The sequence below is a fragment of the Agelaius tricolor genome, unplaced genomic scaffold (genome assembly GCF_023055355.1).
Source record: "Agelaius tricolor isolate 1412-34295 unplaced genomic scaffold, bAgeTri1.0.p SCAF_25, whole genome shotgun sequence".
Classification (NCBI taxonomy): Eukaryota; Metazoa; Chordata; class Aves; order Passeriformes; family Icteridae; genus Agelaius; species Agelaius tricolor.
This window is the reverse complement of record NW_027269285.1, coordinates 8433856-8451286: the sequence shown is the minus strand read 5'-3', so window position 1 is coordinate 8451286 and position 17431 is coordinate 8433856. Positions and strand designations below refer to the sequence as shown.

The window sequence follows — 17431 nt, the reverse complement described above, 5'->3', positions numbered from 1 at the left end:
CTTTTGCATCTCATCTGTGACTAAGTTGACTCACAATAGAGGGGCCTCTGAGAATGCCTGCACACAGGGATAGCAGAGAGAAGAGGAAAAGGTGTGTCTGGATCAATTACTTAATTGTTAGATAATAAATGAATACTTTTGGCCTTTGCACACAAACTAAACCTTTTTCATTTACTGCTCCAACTTCCCCTTCAGAGATTTGCTGCCAGCATTCTCTCCCAAAGCAAGGAGCTCTTGTCATTTCGATGTAAACACTCATTGACCCTCTGTGGAGACTTGAAAAATTGCTTTCCTGTCATTAACAATGATAAATCTGTAAACAATATTGTTAAAGATTCTGGAGGGGTGGGCATCAAACCAAGAGGAACAGAATAAAGGAATTTAAGAAGTGATGAACACTTTTACAGTTATGCTCTGAGAAGGAGACTGTACAGGCAGCAGTGTACAATGCATCAAATGTAGTTTTGTGAAAATTATTTTTATAATTCTTGATGAAATTTAAGGATTTAGGGGTTTTTGCTATTGCTCTGCTGCTTGCCCTGGGGTGATGTTGCACCAACTGAGGCACTGCTGTTTCTGATGTGTTGCTTTAAAAAATGCTGGAGGAACAACAGCAATAAAACATGAGCAAAGCGCCTGAGATGCTCATTTAATTCCCATTAGCACAATAAATGTGAATATGATGAGGTTTGTTTTGGTTTTATATCCCTATGCTTCTCCACAGGGATGGTTTAGATCTGTATCAGAAATGGAAGCTGAGTCATAGGTTGGCCAGGAGGACCAGAATGGAGCAAGGCATTTGATCTGAGTTTCTGCAGCTAACAATGTAACTCTGGCAATTTTGGAGGGAGGTGTTTTTTATTAGCAGTCTGTTGGTTTTTTAAAGTGGATAGAGGTCTTGCTTCATTGTCCAATTTGTAAATCCAATCTATATTAGCAGACTGAAATAATTCCTGATGTAATGTATGGATTTACCTGAAAGAGAAGAGAGCTCTCCTGCATGCCATGCAGGCTTGGGTCAGAGCAATGGCCATAACTCCCCTGCTTGCCCAGGGCAGTGTGCCTGCAGCCATGGGCCCTGGATGCTGTAACCCAAGGGCTGTGTTGCTGCCTGCCTCAGCACTGGGCCAAAAGTGCTCCCATCCCAGCAGGCACAGAGGCTGGGAACAGAACCAGCTGCAGGGATCTGGCTGAGCAGTGACAGTCCTGCAGCTGTCCTCACATAGCTGGCTGTAGTGACAGGAGGAACATGTTATCTAAGGTAACTTTATCTTTTGGATATTTCTGTTATAGGCAGCTCTCCTGTCTCTTGGGTCTGAGGGCTGTGACACTGTTTACGCTTCAAGTGTCTTCATCCCCTCTCATATTTAATAATTTTTTTATTGGAGGAGGAGTAGGATGGAAAAGCTTTTAAATACAGGGTTTATTTCTCAGAGAAGAATGTGCTGAGAGGCCTCGTGAGCAGTTTTCAGTTCTCCCCCCAGGTGCACTGGGCTGAGAGGATGTGTCTTTGTCCTTCCAGCATGTTAGCAGTTATTATGGTTCCCACTAATGGTTTTATAGTAGGTCAGTGAAGCAGAGGCAGCACCTCAGCAGTGCTTAGGATGGGCATGGTTGGCCCATGTTTAAGGCTCTTGCTGTCCCTTGGTGCTGGCAATGCTGCGCTGCTCTGGTTCCTGAAGAGACTCATGGCCTGCTGCAGGTGATATGTGTGTCTGCATTTTCTCTTGTGCTATGGTTCACCTTCTGCCTAGGCTTGCCTTAAATTCACTTTATCCTAGTAGTGAGGTTCCAAGTGTTTCATTTAGACATAAAGAGCAGCAGATGATTTTTTTACCAGTCTCCTGGCTTTAAGGAGCTTCATGGCACCCTTATCGTGTTCTGCAGCTCTGCACTGCCCTGGCAGGAGCTGCAGAAATGTCTCCAGTGGGGAAGTCCTCAGAGGCAGTAGGAGGGATGATGTTGGTTTTGATCCTCTTGAAGGGACCTCCAGTTCACATTTACAAGAAGTGAGCATGGAGTACTGTGGCCAGAGCTAGAGGGGCCCTGCCTCCAGCCAGGTGGAGGACAGGGACAGTCAGATCCACTGGACTGTGTGGATCCGTGCCACATCAGAGCCACAAGCACATAAGACTTTAGTTGACACTGCTGCACAGTGCACCCCAACCCCATCCAGATATGTAGGGGCAGAATCCAGCTCCATTTCTGCAGTGACAGGAGGATCCCAAAGCTGACTGTGCTGGAAGCTCAAGTGAGCCTGACTGGAAATGAATGGCAAAACCAGCCCATTGTGCCTGGCCCAGAGAGCCTGTGTATCCTTGGCATAGATGGCCTCAGGAGAGGGTATTTCAAGGACCCAAAAGGGCATGGTTGGGCTTTTGGGGGAGCTGCTGTGGAGACAGAGGAAACTGGGCTGAATACCTTGTCTGGTCTCTCAGAGGATCCTTCTGCAGTGGGACTGCTGAGGGTGGCAGAGCAGCAGGTAGTGATTGCTACCACCCCAGTGCTCTGACAGCAACACTGCACCAGCTGGGACTGTGGGACCCCATCCATGGGATGAGTTGAGAACTGCAGAGCCAGAGAGTGCTCAGCAGGGCTTGCTCACCCTTTTAACAGTCCCCTATGGCCTCTGTGTCATTAACAGCACAGGTGTCCTTTACTGCTTTCCAAGTGTGTCTCACAAAATGTTGAATTGAATCTTCCTCTTGTCATTATTTATAAACTGCAAAAAGGATCAACAAGAATTAGATGATCAGCATGTGTCTTATTCTGTGATAAGAATATATATTGTCATGATAACATACAGAGTGAAGCATACAAATCCCTCCTCATCTCAAATGGAAAGACAGCCTGGAACAAATCCCAACAAATTATGTCTTTCATAGTCACACAGATGAGCTTGCTGCTACTGCTTCTAAATTTCTATTCAGTTCAACTGCTTCTTTGCAAACTTCTGTGTTACTTCCAGACTTTGCATTTGACTTCCTTGAATGGCATTTAGCCATGGTTTCCTACATGTGGGGAGACCAGCTGCTCACATGCCTCTGGAATCAATCTTTTCCATAGGGCAAACAGTTTGTAACACTTCACCCTGCTGAGATAACAATTAATTAAGCAGTTTCTTTATAAATAAGGAGGTAGGATTGTGGTCTTCCTTAAAGACCATTGTCTGTACTGAACTTTCAAATGCCCCACACCATCATTCCCAGGAACTTGTGCTCAGTGTGTGACCCAGAACAAACAGAAGTCACATTCATCCCAGTATTACCACTCTGGTGATCTCAGCAGTCCTGGGACACCAAATGGCTGGAGGAGACACTTCTGGTGTGGACCTGCAAGCACAGCCAAGCACTCCACTTTCCTGCTCCCTTCTCCCATGGAGACTGGAGCAATGTTTGCAAACTGAAATGATGCTGTTGCTGCATCCCGTAGGCACTTCCCTGCTCTGTGCAAGCTTGAGGATTTCTTCCATACACAGTGTAAGCTTTGCAGTTTCAAAGATCTCATCTAATAATAGATTGGTCTACATTTGTGGCATTGCCAGAAAAAGGCATATGTTGTCAGGCAGTCAAAGTCAGCAACAGTGCTTAAGTGGAAATGTGCTTAAACACTGAGAAGGCAGAAATCCAAAATAATCCATCCAAGGTTTGGCTAGTAGGAAACTAAAAATACTGTCTTCCTACATATAGGGTTTCCACATGTACTTAGAGAAATACTGTTTGTCTGATGTCTCAAAATTATTAAAGGGTAATTCTTTTCCTTTCTTGGATTTAGTGTGATGATAGAAGATGCTGCTGGCATGCAGCTTATCAAAGACTGGTTTAAGAGGAAATAGAAATTATTGAAATAACTGGAATGGAAGAGGCATGTGTAGTGTAATGTGAGAGAGAGAGATGACATTGAGTTCCTTTTTCCTATCACACAAGGTTTGCAATTCCAATTTTTCACGTCTAGATTTCCTCTGGGAAAAGAATGCATCATTGGCTTGAACTAAGTGAATGTATACCACAAGAACCACTGGTCTTCTCTGTGCTGCTGAAAGACTTCACTTTTAAATTCAGATGGCTCTGTGGTCCTGACCTTTTACAGAGCTGCACTGAGTTGGGGATTGGGCTTTGAGGTGGTATATGAAGATATGAGATTTTGACATGAGTTCTGAGGCACCAATTATGGGATTTCATGTGTACATATCCCTTAAATATCAGCATATTTAGATGTGTGGCCAGAAACTGGCATCTGTCACAATCATTCTTCTCCTAAGGTCAGTGTGTGCACACAGACACTTATTACTGTTCTAGTAAAAAATTCTTCCATAAATGCCATTGCAGATCAGGAAAGGTTAGGGTTTTAATATTAATGTCTTCTCCTTTAGGACCTCTAGTTTCTCAGCATGCATGTGACTCAGGCAGGCAGTAGTAGCAAAGAGTTTTATTTCAGTGACTTCTCTAGGGAATTCACCCACTGTAACAAATACCTCTGCCTCCTGGAACCCACCTGAAGCAGCATCCCAGAAGTCCTTTTTGCCCAGCTTGTATTATCCCTTGCACTGGTAGCAGCCTCGTGCAGTTTAGAAGTGATGGCAAAAAAATTGAGCTGCTGCTATTTTCTGCTTCTTTTGGCACTATTCCTGGAGAGAGTTGAGTTGGTAAATGTGGCTGTCACAGCAGCTATTACCAATGACACAAAATAATTAAGTTGTGGTTTCTATCGTGGTGGGGCCACGTCTGTATTTTACAAGGATATGTCTGTGCTAGGAAGGAGTGTTATGCTTGATTGTTGTGATGGATGCTTCCAGGAAAACAGGACAGCTCTCTAAAGGCAGGTTGTCTAATGCTTTCCATGTACATGAAATCCTGTTGGTTACATGGCAGACCACTAATTGAACTGTGTGTTGTTTCCTCTCAGTTTTCTGATGAGGTGATGAGGAGGGCAGCATCCATCTCATTTTTCTCCCTGTTGCTTTTGGAGGGGAGAGCTGCTATGTTTGTTCTTTTCAGCCAGTCAAAAGAATGCTGAAGCCAGGTTTTCATCTGATTCTTTATGAAGTGAATGCTTTCAATTTTTGATGTCTTGAACCAGCAATATGGGATTCCAGACTTTCAGAAGTCTTGAAGACTTTGGGACACAGATGCTCAGCAGTGCTGAGAAGCCCTGGTAGTCCCTGGTTCTTGAATCCTGCTGAACTGTGCTTCATGCAGAAATTACACTGTGAAGATGCTGTGAAATTTGGGGGCCTGGAGAACAATCTCTTTCTTTCTCTCTTTCTTTTTAATACTGGATTTTTTCTAGTATTTAAAACATTTTTTGTATGTTGTCTCATAAAGATAAATTTGAGAGTATTGTAGTGTAACTGTGAAATCCTGCTTTTGGTTCTTAGAGACACATGCTCTTCCTGCTGCACCCAATTTAGAGGGAAAAATTTCTCCTGGTCTTAGGCAACAAGCACAGTCAGTCCATGTGCTCTGGCATTCTCCTGGAGGGACCAGGAGTGCTGTGGGTGTCAGGGATGCTGGCCAGCACTGTGCTGATGCTCTGCTGAAGGTGAACATGAGCTTGCAGAATGTCATGCTGACCTTCCTGCCATTGCTGGGGACCAGCTAGAGAGAAGCTGGGTTTTTTTCAGCAAATGTTGATGTACATATGTTGGTGTGTCAGGGGAAAAAAAAAACCTTTTTGACTATATGTGGTGTTAAGCCTTAAGGCTGAAGCTTTTTTTTGTTTGTGTGTCTGCAGTGGAAGAATGCCATGTCACATTTGATTTGTATCTCCTGTTAGAGGTGACATTGTGTTAAATGGTGGAGGAGCTGGGGGTGCTGCCCTGCACATGGCCTGTGAAGTCAGAAGATGGAGCAGGACAGAGGCCACAGGGGGCTGGGCAGGGGGACAGCTCAGCCTGGTGTCCATTGGCTTGGTGGCTGCCACCACTCTTCACCAGGAGCACCCCAGGAAGGGGAGAGGGCCAGCACAGGGAAGTGGGATGCTCTCTGCTGGTGGCAGAAGCCTCTGAAGGAGCAAGAAGAGATACTGGGGCTTGGTTCAGAGGTTAGATGTCCAACCTTGATAAGGCAAGAAACTTCAGTGGGCAAAAAGGTGCATGTGTGAGGCATGGAAATGCTTTTGGAGGGTGCTGGAGTGAGCAATCAGTGAGCAAAGGCTTTTGCTCTGTGTCAGTGCAACACAGCAGGTCCTGGATGCGAGGGGAAGCCTTAAGGAATATGGTAATTAAGAAAAGTAACTAAGAACTAAGTAATAAAAACAATAAGAGTTTTACCAGCTTCATTGTGCATAGGCAGGCAGCAGGGAATATGGGTCACACAGTATGAGCTACCCAGAAATAAAATCCAGGTCTGTTAATGCCTCAGGCCTCTCCATAAACATCAAACTGGGACTCTTTCCTTCAGCACAGCTTGGATGGCAAAGGATTTCCATTTTAGGTGGAAGATGAGGCTCTGCTCAGTCCAGGTGCTAATCATGTTCTCCTGCTGTTTGCCTTTGCCAGGTGCAAGTTCTTCAGCCTCACAGAAACCCCTGAGGACTACACCATCATTGTGGATGAAGAGGGCTTCCTAGGTAAGTGTCAGCACGTGCCACTGCTGTATCCAGCATGGGGTGGATGAGGAAAAGATGTCACCTCACTGAGACTGTAAATGTTTGTAAAACAAGTCTGTTTGTAAGTGCTGGTAGTGCAGCTCTGAAAGGTGCTTTGATCACTTAAGCACACTGTCTCTGCTGCCATGCTGTACAAGGCAATTCAGACATGGAATATGAATATATTTGAATGCTGGGAGAGGATCACACACAAGTCTTAAAGAGTAGTTTAAGCAGGTTTGAAAAAGCAAAACCCTCTGCATACAACTGCATTAAAATGAGCTGGCCTGTGTCCCCAAGCCTCCATCAGTATACCACATCTTGCATTTCCAGCTTCTGTGAACCCCTGTCTTTGAAAGGAGCACTTGAACAGTTTGTATCATCCCTACAGCCTGCACAGTGCTGTGGGGTGGTGATTGGACTCCTTTGGCTCATCTGTGTAAGCTGTGATTTGTCCCCCTTTCCTACACCCAGCTCTCCCTGTACTAATTGTGCCACCTTTGCCTGGGGTGGCTGAAGGGGTCAGTGATGGAGTTGGTTCTGTGTCACAGAACGTGGTTGGCACGTGCTTGAGAGCTGCAAATTCTTGGCATTGTGCAAGAGCTGATGTAGGGAATGGTTTGGCTTTGTAGATGGAAATAGTTTGTAATAACCTTTGTCATGTGTGGAAGTTTGGTTTGTAATGGTGTTATTGAGGTGAGGGAATGAGGAAGTGTTGGGCAGCTGTTATTATTTTTGTTCAATTTCTCTTTCTGTGTTTGGAATTAAAAGTCCACATTTCAAAGTCAGAGAAAATGCATTAAAATATGAAAAAAGAGGATTTCATTCCTGAATAGGAATTAACTCTTGAGAACCTTCTTGTGACACTGTAATATTCAATGGTTTTGTAATATCCAAACTACAAGGAGAAAATTTGAAACTACATCATCTTTATTTAGTACAGAGTTTTATGATCAGTAACCTTGCTGAAGCTGGTCCTTTTCTGCTTCAGAAATACTCACAAACAAGATAGAACAAGCTACATTTTAGACCAGCAGAGTGGTACCTAAAGATTTTAGTAAATTAATTACTAGGCTGAGAATGCTGAATGGATCTTTACAGCTGTATCTGTTTATAACTTGGGAGTTTTGAGGTTTGATTGAAAGTCTGTGCCATGTACTTTGATCCCAGAAGAGGTGACAGAGGGTTCTGCTGCCAGAGTGTCCCTTGTTGTATTTTTTAAGGGGCATATGCACAAGAATTTTACTACCAGTGGTAGTGTGGGCATTTTTGTTATCTGTGGCAACTGAGGAAAATCAATTCTAATTTGTTTTGCCATGACAGCAGGATGCAGAGCCTCCCTCTAACAGCTTCATTTTAAACAAAGGCTCACTAAAGGAGGAAAAACTTTCTGGGTTATTTTCCAGGGGGACCAGCAAGAAACCCAGGGATTCTCATTCCTAGGAGAGAGTCTGTGTCACTGAACTGCAGGTGGGATGTGCCAGGGGGTGCTCAGCTCCAGCACCGTGGCTGTGTCTGACACCATGGCACTGGTTTCTCTGCCCACTTGGCATGACACAGATCTTTCAATTCAGTCACTGGTGACAAGCTGAATTGCAGCCATCCCTGGAGAGCCTCCAGCAGCCACACTGCTGTTTATCTCTCTGAAGTTATGCTAGCTTGAAACAAAGGTGAGCTCAAGCAGTTGGCTGGCTCATCTGTACTGAGGGCCTGTTGCACTGTGTGCCACTGGTTGTGCTCTGAGCAAATCCCAGGTCTGGCACCACCAGTGTCCTCAAGAAGCTGCATGTCCCAGGTTGTCTGTGAACCAGGCAGTACTGCTGCAATTCAAAGCAGCAGTTCTCTCTGGATCTTCTGTTACCTTGGCTCTCTCTGCCACCTGAGCTTGGTGCAGAACGTCACAGTGCTCATGTACCTTCCTGTGGCTGGTTTGGGCACAGGACATCCCTGGTTTTTTTTTCAAATACACCATATGCAGTTGGGCTGCTAAAGCAGGGCTTTGCAGGAGACAAGATCAACGTCCAGGCAGTGCAGGGGAAGGGGGGAGTATGCTAAGGCCATCCTCTGCTACAGTGTGGTGTGGAAGCCAGGTGCAAAACCCAACCTGTAGTAGTGTCACAGAGCTGCTGGCTTCATCACCTTTTGTGTGCTTTCCCTTGTAAGTGATGATCTGCTGGTGAGGCCTGTGTACACCACATCCTGCTAACTCTCCTGCCACAGCCCCCATATCCTTTGGTTTGTGTCCAGCTCATGTTCTTCTTTATGAATTGTTGGCACCACATCCAAAGCTTCATCTCAGGGTTAGCCCTGTGTGCAGTTCCATCCCTGCTCCTCAATTCTGTGTGGTGCAAATTTTTCATAGTCTGGAGAAGTCCAGGAGAAGTCACAGTCTAGCTAGAAATGTCTCAGCAAGAGAAACTTCACTTTTTCATTGTATAGCCTGTAATCAGCCCATGGGCTTGAACAGAATCAAAATCTCTGAGTTGCACCATCCCACCTTCTTACAAAACAGTTCCAATTATGTCTGCCTCGAGTGCATCAGCTGCCTCTTGTCCTGAGTAGTGAAATGCCAAATTCAGCTTAAGAATTACAGGGTAGATCTGCACCTTTGATGAGCAGTTCAGATAGCAAATCCAGCAGTAAATTACTTCCTTTTTCTTTCCAGGTAACTTTTTTCTTGCAGTGCTTAACAAACTCAATGTAAGTCTCTGAAGTATAGGTTTTTCTGTGTGGGAAATGAGAATCTTTCTTTCTCAAGCACCTGTATGAATTTTGGCTGCAGCAGCAATGAGAAGGTTCTGTTAGCTAGAATCTTCCATGTTAGCCAAGCCCCTTTCTCCTGCACATCACAAATACCACTGATGGGAAAAGAGCAGACTGAAGAAATACCAGCACTTCCATCAATCCTTGAGGTTAACACTTAAAACATACTGACATGCAGTAATCATTCTTAACTATTTTGTCAAAAAAAAATCCCTAGGCTTGTTGCACTGAGTGCATCAAGCACTGGGTAAAGCAGTCATTCTCTTTTCTCCCCAGAAAATGTCCACAGTGCAAAGCTGTAACCTGCTTAAGCATTCATTGTGCTGAAAGGGAATGGCTACAGCCTAATTCTTGGCTTTAATTCCCTGGTGGTGAGGTGGGGATTATATTTGCACAGAACCTTGTTTGTTCCAGTGGCTGTTTCTTGGGCTTTGGCCTACTAATGAGAAAGAATTTTATTCAGCAAATAACCCAGGGAAGTGTGCACAGAAAGCTCTTTTCCTGGCTGATACTGAGATGAACTAGGAGGAGAAGTTTGACCATGGGCCCTCCTTCATGAAGACAAATGTCTCAGCTAGTGGGGTGCTTGGATAGCCATGTATGGTCCTGGCCTTTATCCCCCTGCTGCACAGCCAGCACATGGCAGAAAGGTGGAGTGGCTGCTACTCCCTGAAATACAGGAATATTTGTTTGGCTGGTTTGCTTTTTCCCCCAAAGTTGGGCTGAAAGCAGGAGCTGTTAGTGCATGTGCAGATACACCATGGCCTCGTGTTCTCTGCATAGTCTGTTCTTCTTTCAGAGAGCAGCAAGGACAGACTTGCTGTCTCTGGGCAGCTGCATGAGCAGAGCTCCTAACCTGTTGTCTGGCTGCTTCCAGTAGTATGTGTTCATCAAAGGTTTTAGCTTTTACACACTGAATTGACACACATGCCATCACACCTGGAGGTAGCCATCATCTTGGAAACCCTGTTTATATGCACTGGGAACATCAGCATAAAAGGGGCTTGGGACAGTCTGTCACCCAGGTGAAGCTGTCCTGAAGATGCATTATTGTAAAGCAATAAAAGGGGCTTGGGACAGTCTGTCACCCAGGTGAAGCTGTCCTAAAGATGCATTATTGTAAAGCAATGTGTTGCTAACATTTTCAAGGTGAGGTTACTGGCTTCCCAACCTTGGCACTGGGTTGGTGTCCCTTGTGTGCAATCTCTCATGTATGCAGTGAACTTTGAAATTATTGAAGAAGGGAAAAAGAAATCAAGTGCTAGGGTCAAGGGAGGAGGGAATCACTGTGATTTTCAGATTGGTAAATGTGCATATTCTAGGTTCAGGGAAATTTGGGGTGAGGGAAACAACATCACCTTCATGTACTCTGGTCTTCTTTCTCCTAGAACTGGTAAGCCCATTTCATGTAGATGATTGCAGTCAGCTGACCTTAGGTCCTGGCTGATCTCTTCTGGATCAGAACCAGAGAGGAAAAGCCATTTCATTTCAGTCCTGAAGCAGCAGTGAGAAACATCCTTCTGAGGTGTGCAGATCCACTGTGTGAAGACAGAGCAAGACTCTTGGTCTCCTCACACTGAGGTCCATCTGCAAGATGGGCATGACAGTCCTTCCTTAAACCTTCTTTGGCTGCCTGATATGGCAAGTAACTTCTCTAAGGCCAGAAATCCATTCATTGACACATTTTCTAGGAGGAGATTCTTAGTCTCAGCTCATACTTCACAATAAATTGTCCAGTACATTAAAAATAATGGAACTATTTGAACTAACTCAGCTAGTTACAGTGGCAGAAAAAAAAATTCATTCTAATTAGAAAAGGATAAAAATGAAAAAAACCATCTTGGTGGCAGTGCTTTGTTTTGATAACCATCATCCTCAGACAAACCTGTCTGACCTTGGATTCAGGACCATCATATACTTTAGTACCACACTGAGTTCCTATTTCAATAACATCAAAATGGTAAATTGCTTTCAGTGTCCTCTCTCTTTTCCTGTATATAAACTGAGTGAGAAAACAGCTTATAAATAAGTCCAGGCCCAGAGCCCATCTAGCTAGGAGCAATCTTTATTTAAAGTTACAGAGGGAAGCAAACTAATAATTGCATCTGGTTTTCTGAATATTCCTTCAATAACTATTTTTCTTTTATTTTGGATTGCCCAGTGACTGGGCCTTTGTGTCTGAGGCACAGTGGCATGAGTTGCTTGCTGGTATTTCTAGTGTTAGATTCCTCCCCCGGACGGCCAGGAGTGCCTGTGGTTGCTAGGCAGAGTGTGTTTTTCTCTACTAAACACTTGTACAATCACTCTCTTCTGATCTCTGTATTGGCTAGACTATGCTTTGTCTAGGGTTTTTAGGTTTTTTAAGTAATGTGGTATTAATGACCTAAATTCAAATTGAACTGTGGGGATTTGACTATTGCCTTATTAGAAATATGTGCTTGGTTAGGGAGGCTTTTCCTGCACTGCATCTCTGCTGATACAGATCAATAAACATTTTGGGGGGCTGTGATTATGTGGGATTTCTGCCCTCTCCCAAGAGGCAGGAGGGTTTGGTGGTTAAAGCTTTTGGGGGAAGGGAGGAAAATGAGAAATATATAATATTGCAAGGTCTGCTTTGCGTCACATGGGGAAAGGAGCACTTCTTCTTAGAGCTTGTGTGTGAGTGGGTTTGCAAATTTTGACAGCATATATTATTCCTTGTGTTTGTAACCTGCCACAGAAAGTCTTTTGGTTCAGTTTCTCTGCTCACTCCTATTTAAAGAAGTACTGCATAAATAATACATATTTTTCACTGTTTCCTCCAGCAGATGGGTGTGTATTGATATCTATTTTTGTTTCACAGCCTGTGGTGAGAAAGCCAAGACTTCTCTTCCTGAACCACTTGACTGGCCATGATTTCTTCCTTTAAATTTATTACATCTTGGCTGCTTCCTAGTACTTTCCTAAGTCCAAGATAAATGAGCAGATAGATACCAGGGCTCATTTTTATCAACCCTTCTCATAAATGCAGGACCCACAAAGCTTTTCTGACTGAAACAATGGAACAATCCATTGAAATTTTAGGTTCTTCTCTAAGATCAGGATGCAGCTCAACAGAAAAGTAGCAGCCCTCCTTATTTTATTTTTTTTTTTCACTAGAGAGCATTTGTTTCACTAAAGACCATCTACTTGTTCTTCCACTGGTGCATTTCTGGTTTTTTCTGAAGGGTGGACTTAAGGGCAGAGGGTGGCTTGCCTTGTTTGTACTGGAGCTGGCTATTGTCTGCCAGCTATGAGGAAGCATGCCAGGGTGCTAAATGTGCAAGAAAAGGCCAAGGCTGAACACATGGTCTAAGACCTTTTCAAGCATTTATATATTGTAAGTGCTGGTAAGACTATGATTGCTTATCTTTCCCTAATTTTAAGTGAATTTTATATGGGGCACTTTGTGAGAGATGTGGAAGTGCTGTTGCCCCCATCATAGGCTGAGAAGTGAAGCACAAGGAAAGCTGAGAAATCAGTGGCACAAGCAGCAGAATGAGTCCCTTTTCCCATGGCTGAAAACACTCAACCATCAGTTCCCAATCTTTGCTAGCTGGGAATGTACTTTACATTTAAACCCTACTTTTCTCAAGTTTACAACCTGGACAAGGAAGTGGATTTCCTCTACCTTGGCATCTCATAAATGCTATGGCCTCAGTCTAGAAATGGAATCTTCAGTAACCCATGGAAAAAACAGTCTGTCATCATCTGCAAGCAGAGAAAACATCTCTTTTGTGGTAATCATTGCAAAATTCCAGTGTGCAGCACACCCCAGGGTTGGTCTCTGAGTGGGTTTGCCAGATGTTCTCATGAGAGCAGGAGATGCCTCAGGTTTCCCAAGGATCAGCACTTATTCATCAAGGTGAGAAAATTTCTGTTCCTGACAGGCTTGGAGGATTCTCCTGATCAAGTGAGATTGGAAAACCAAACAAACTTAAATCTGTCTGTACCCAGACACACACTCTCAGGCCCAAAAACTTCACCAGCTTTATTTTCTCCTGGTACCAGTGATCAGTCTTTTCCAGCTTTCCAGGTACAAAATCTCCAGAACTCATGATGGATCAAGGATAACTCATAATCCCAGTGCAATGTGTCTAGTTGTTTGGTTTTCACTAGAATCAGTTGAAATCCTTCTGAAATCAGACTCTAGAAATGCAGACTGATGCATGTGCAAACTAGCAGCTCTCTTTTGAGGGGAATTTACTTGATGCTTTGAGCTAGTTCATATGCAGTTAAAACAAAGGAGGAATGTGGTCCTGTGGGGTCCCCAGGATGAGGTGAGAGATGAGAATTTGACTCCATGTTCTTAGAAGGCTGATTATTATATTATATTATATTATATTATATTATATTATATTATATTATATTATATTATATTATATTATATTATATTATATTACATTACATTACATTACATTACATTACATTACATTACATCACATTATATCACATTATATCACATTATATTACATCATATTACATCGTATCATATATCATATATATCATATCATATATCATATCATATTGTGAAATTATATACTAAACTATAGAGAAAGGCTACATCAGAAGGCTAAACAAGAATGATAATGAAAGCTCCTGACTGACTCCTCAGAGTCTGACACAGCTGATGGTGATTGGTCATTAATTAAAAACAATTCACATGGAACCTATCAAAGATGCACCTGTTGGTAAACCATCTCCAGACCATATTCCCAAGCAATCAGATAATTATTGTTTTCATTCTTTTCTGAGGTCTCTCAGCTTCCCAGGAGAAAATCCTAGGCAAAGGGATTTTTCAGGAAATATCATGGTGGCAGGGGGATGTTTTGTTCTTTGATTCAATATTAAGCTGATGGTGACACAGTGGCCAACCATCATCTTTTTCAGGCTTTTGGACTGATGATCACAGTCTAGGGTTTGTGCAAGGGCTTCTCCAAGGGCAAGTAAGCCTTTCTCAAGGGAGCAGCTTTGCTGTTGCCATCACAAGGTGAAGGCACAGGGAACCAGAGCACTCTGGTGAAGTTCATAGGTCTGCTGCAGGCTTTTCTATTTCACCTGGGACAAGTCTCTCATTGTGTCTCAGTTTCCTCATCTTAGGAACAGGGATAATCCAATTAAATCACCTCCTAATAGGTCTTGGAAAGATTAATTAGTAAACATGTGAAATGCTTTGGTAATGTAACAGGCAAAGACCATTGTAAATAATAACTGAGGGAGTTTCTGTCCCTCAGGATTCCCTTTTACAATGGGTGCACTTGCAGCCTAAGGCACAAATCAGGTCTGTAGTAGAACAGATTGGAGATTGGGGCAGGAAAAAATACCCTTTAAGGGAAAAGTTACATAATCTTTTAGAAATCTCATATTTTAGCTTTTAATCTTGCACAGGATTAATACTCACAACATCAAGGTTACAGTCATAAAGTTAGGAATTTAGTGGCTCCATCTTTAAGTCTTGTTTGAAATGTAATTATTTGCTCTATGAAATCTTGTCTGAAATACTGTCTTAAAAAAAAAAAGAAGAAGAAAAGGTTGGGAGTTTGCTATTTTATTTGAAAATGCAGAAGGAATTGTAAATGTGAATCCAACTGCAGTGGTTCTTCTTTTGATATTCTTTTATTTCTGTGGGTGTGGCTTTTCAGTGGAACACTCCACCTGTGTCCCCTTGCTGGCAGCAGCCAGAGCTGCCAACATTGCCCTGACTGTCTGGGCTGGGTCCTCTCCACCCCTGGCTTGCAGAGTCTGTGAGCAAAGCCTTGGCCAGGAGTTTCTGAAACACAGGGAAAGTTTTGTCAGGAAGTGGGAAATCTGCTGATTTCTGCAGTTCCTGTTACTGAACTGTCAGAGACAAAGCCCTCAGTTCTTTTGGGCTGTGGATGCATTTGCTCATGGAGCAGGGTGGGCAGAGGCTGCCATGGCAATGCTTTCCTGGCTGGGAGCAAAAAGCCATGGCTGACAGGTTGGGAAGGGCCCAGCTCTTGATCATAGTACAGGGATGGCACTCAGGAAACAATCCTGCACAGGACACATGCACCCACAGCCATGCTCTGAACACATCTTGACCCAAACTTTTAATCTTCTTTGCTTGTCAATAAAGAAAAAAGCCAATTTTTGCTCCCTTCTTCATTTTCATGAGCAAATGTCAGCTTTTGGCGATTGAATCTGGTTTTAATTTGCCAGGTTTTTCCAGTTATTAGTGGTGTGCTATCCTGTGAAGAGGAAGAAAGAGAGCCCCCTGATTTCCTGAAAACTGACCAGAGCCTAACCTGGATTTGTCCTCCCAACCCAGCTCTCCAGTGAGAGTGGACATAATGATTATTTTTGGAATCTACCTTACCATGTTCCACATTTTTAGCCAAACATAATAATGATGCTTTGTTTGTGGAGTGTATTCATACTTCCTCTCTTATGAGACCTCTGTGAGGTAAGAATTATTTTCTCCCACATATGAGGAAACTGATAAAAAGGAGACCAAAATGCTTGTTTCAGGTCACATACATACTCTGTGGGACAAATCAGATTTTGCCTTAATTGGAAGCCCAAACTGACTTATCTACTTATCTGCACTTCAAAATCAGACTTTATTTACCACTGGATTGCAACGACCTGAATATCTGTTCTGAGACAGTGCTGTAAAATTGTCATTTGCTCATGGTCCTCCAGGTCATCTTTAGGGAGTCTGTCATCCCTCTGTGCCCATGGCCAGGTGGGAGCTGTGTTGACACATTAGAACAGCTTTTGTTTATAGACTTGACTGTCCTGTGCAATACCTTGTATTGCTGGGTCAGTGTCTGGCCTGGCAAGAACTTTGTCTCTTTGTCTTCAACTCAGACTTTGATATTAGTCTGAGTTTTTGTTTTTTGCAATAGAAATTACAAGTAGAAGGAGGCCACCAGAAACAGATTTTCCCAGGTGAGCATTTTTGTGCATTTCACAGACTGCACCATTCTCACTGGAAATGCACTTCTCCTTTTTGTTTCATTCTTAAAAATTCTTAACCAGCTTAGTTTTTAGATTGCTGACAAAGTTTCAAGTTACAAGGATTGTATGAAGAGAAGTAAGTGAAATGAGATGAAAGCAGGGATTTCTGTATAAGCATTTCCTTTTATCAGTCCTTGCTTGCTCTCTTAGTAGACACTTGTAATGGAGCTCTTTCCTCAGGAGGTGCTGCTGCTCTCAGTGGAGAGAAGGCAGCCTTGTCATATATGGATTTGCAAGTTCAGCCCCTCAAGAAGGACCAGTGTTTGTTATCCTATGGCCTGATTGAAAATGATAGTTGCATGCCCTAGTTAAATGTTGAGTCCCTTGGAAAGCAGAGGGGATGCTTGTCAGAGTCAGGATTTCAGAGCTGGGCTATGTGTTTGTACAGCTTTATTTAATTCCAAGTTACCCTTGGGTTATTTAATTTCCTGACAGCTGCAAAAACAGTGTTCTCAGATAACAATGGTTTCTAATTAGGCAATATGCCTAAAATGGTAGAATGTTTTATTTTGACCATGACACTGATGTTTTGTATGCAGCTTGGAGATGAGAAAGTTGAGCAAGTTGGACTTGCAGCTTCCTCTGGCAGAGCTGTGTCTCTTGTGATCCCCAGTGAATAATGCTAAAGGCATGGCCTCTCCTCTGTCCCTCCACTTCAAACACCTCTCATTGTTTTGGACTGTGTCATCAGTAAATCTGCCTTTCAGCTGGAACCACCTTCCAGAAATATGTTTTATCAGCACAGCAGGACTGACATGACTTGCATAGCTGAGGCTACAGAGCATTCCAGGGTGAAGAAAGCAGGTGAGCTTTACCTGGAGCTGAGGGCTGTAGCTTCCTGGGCATTCTGTTACACTGCAGAGCTGCCCAGGTGGAGCTTTTATGGCTCATGCACTTAGTACAAAATCAGTGATAGAAATAAACATACAAGTCAACTATTCTTCAAAATCATTTCTTCAGTTTAGAAAAGGTGTTAGCATCAGGTTATCTTAATTAGATCCTGACATTATTTGTGCTTGTGGAAGGTTTATGCTTTGGGCTGTGCTATTTAATGATCACTAAATTCCCTCCTGTGGCAGCA

General features: G+C 43.2%; 1 protein-coding gene across 1 annotated transcript in view; it reads left to right on the top strand.

Annotated features, from left to right (window-relative positions):
* CASTOR2 (cytosolic arginine sensor for mTORC1 subunit 2) overlaps nt 1–17431 on the top strand; it is a 124081-nt gene that overhangs the window by 56115 nt on the left and 50535 nt on the right. Inside the window, exon 2 of the mRNA XM_071447686.1 lies at nt 6500–6570. Coding sequence (XP_071303787.1) covers nt 6500–6570 — 71 coding nt within the window. The remainder of the gene's footprint in view (nt 1–6499; nt 6571–17431) is intronic.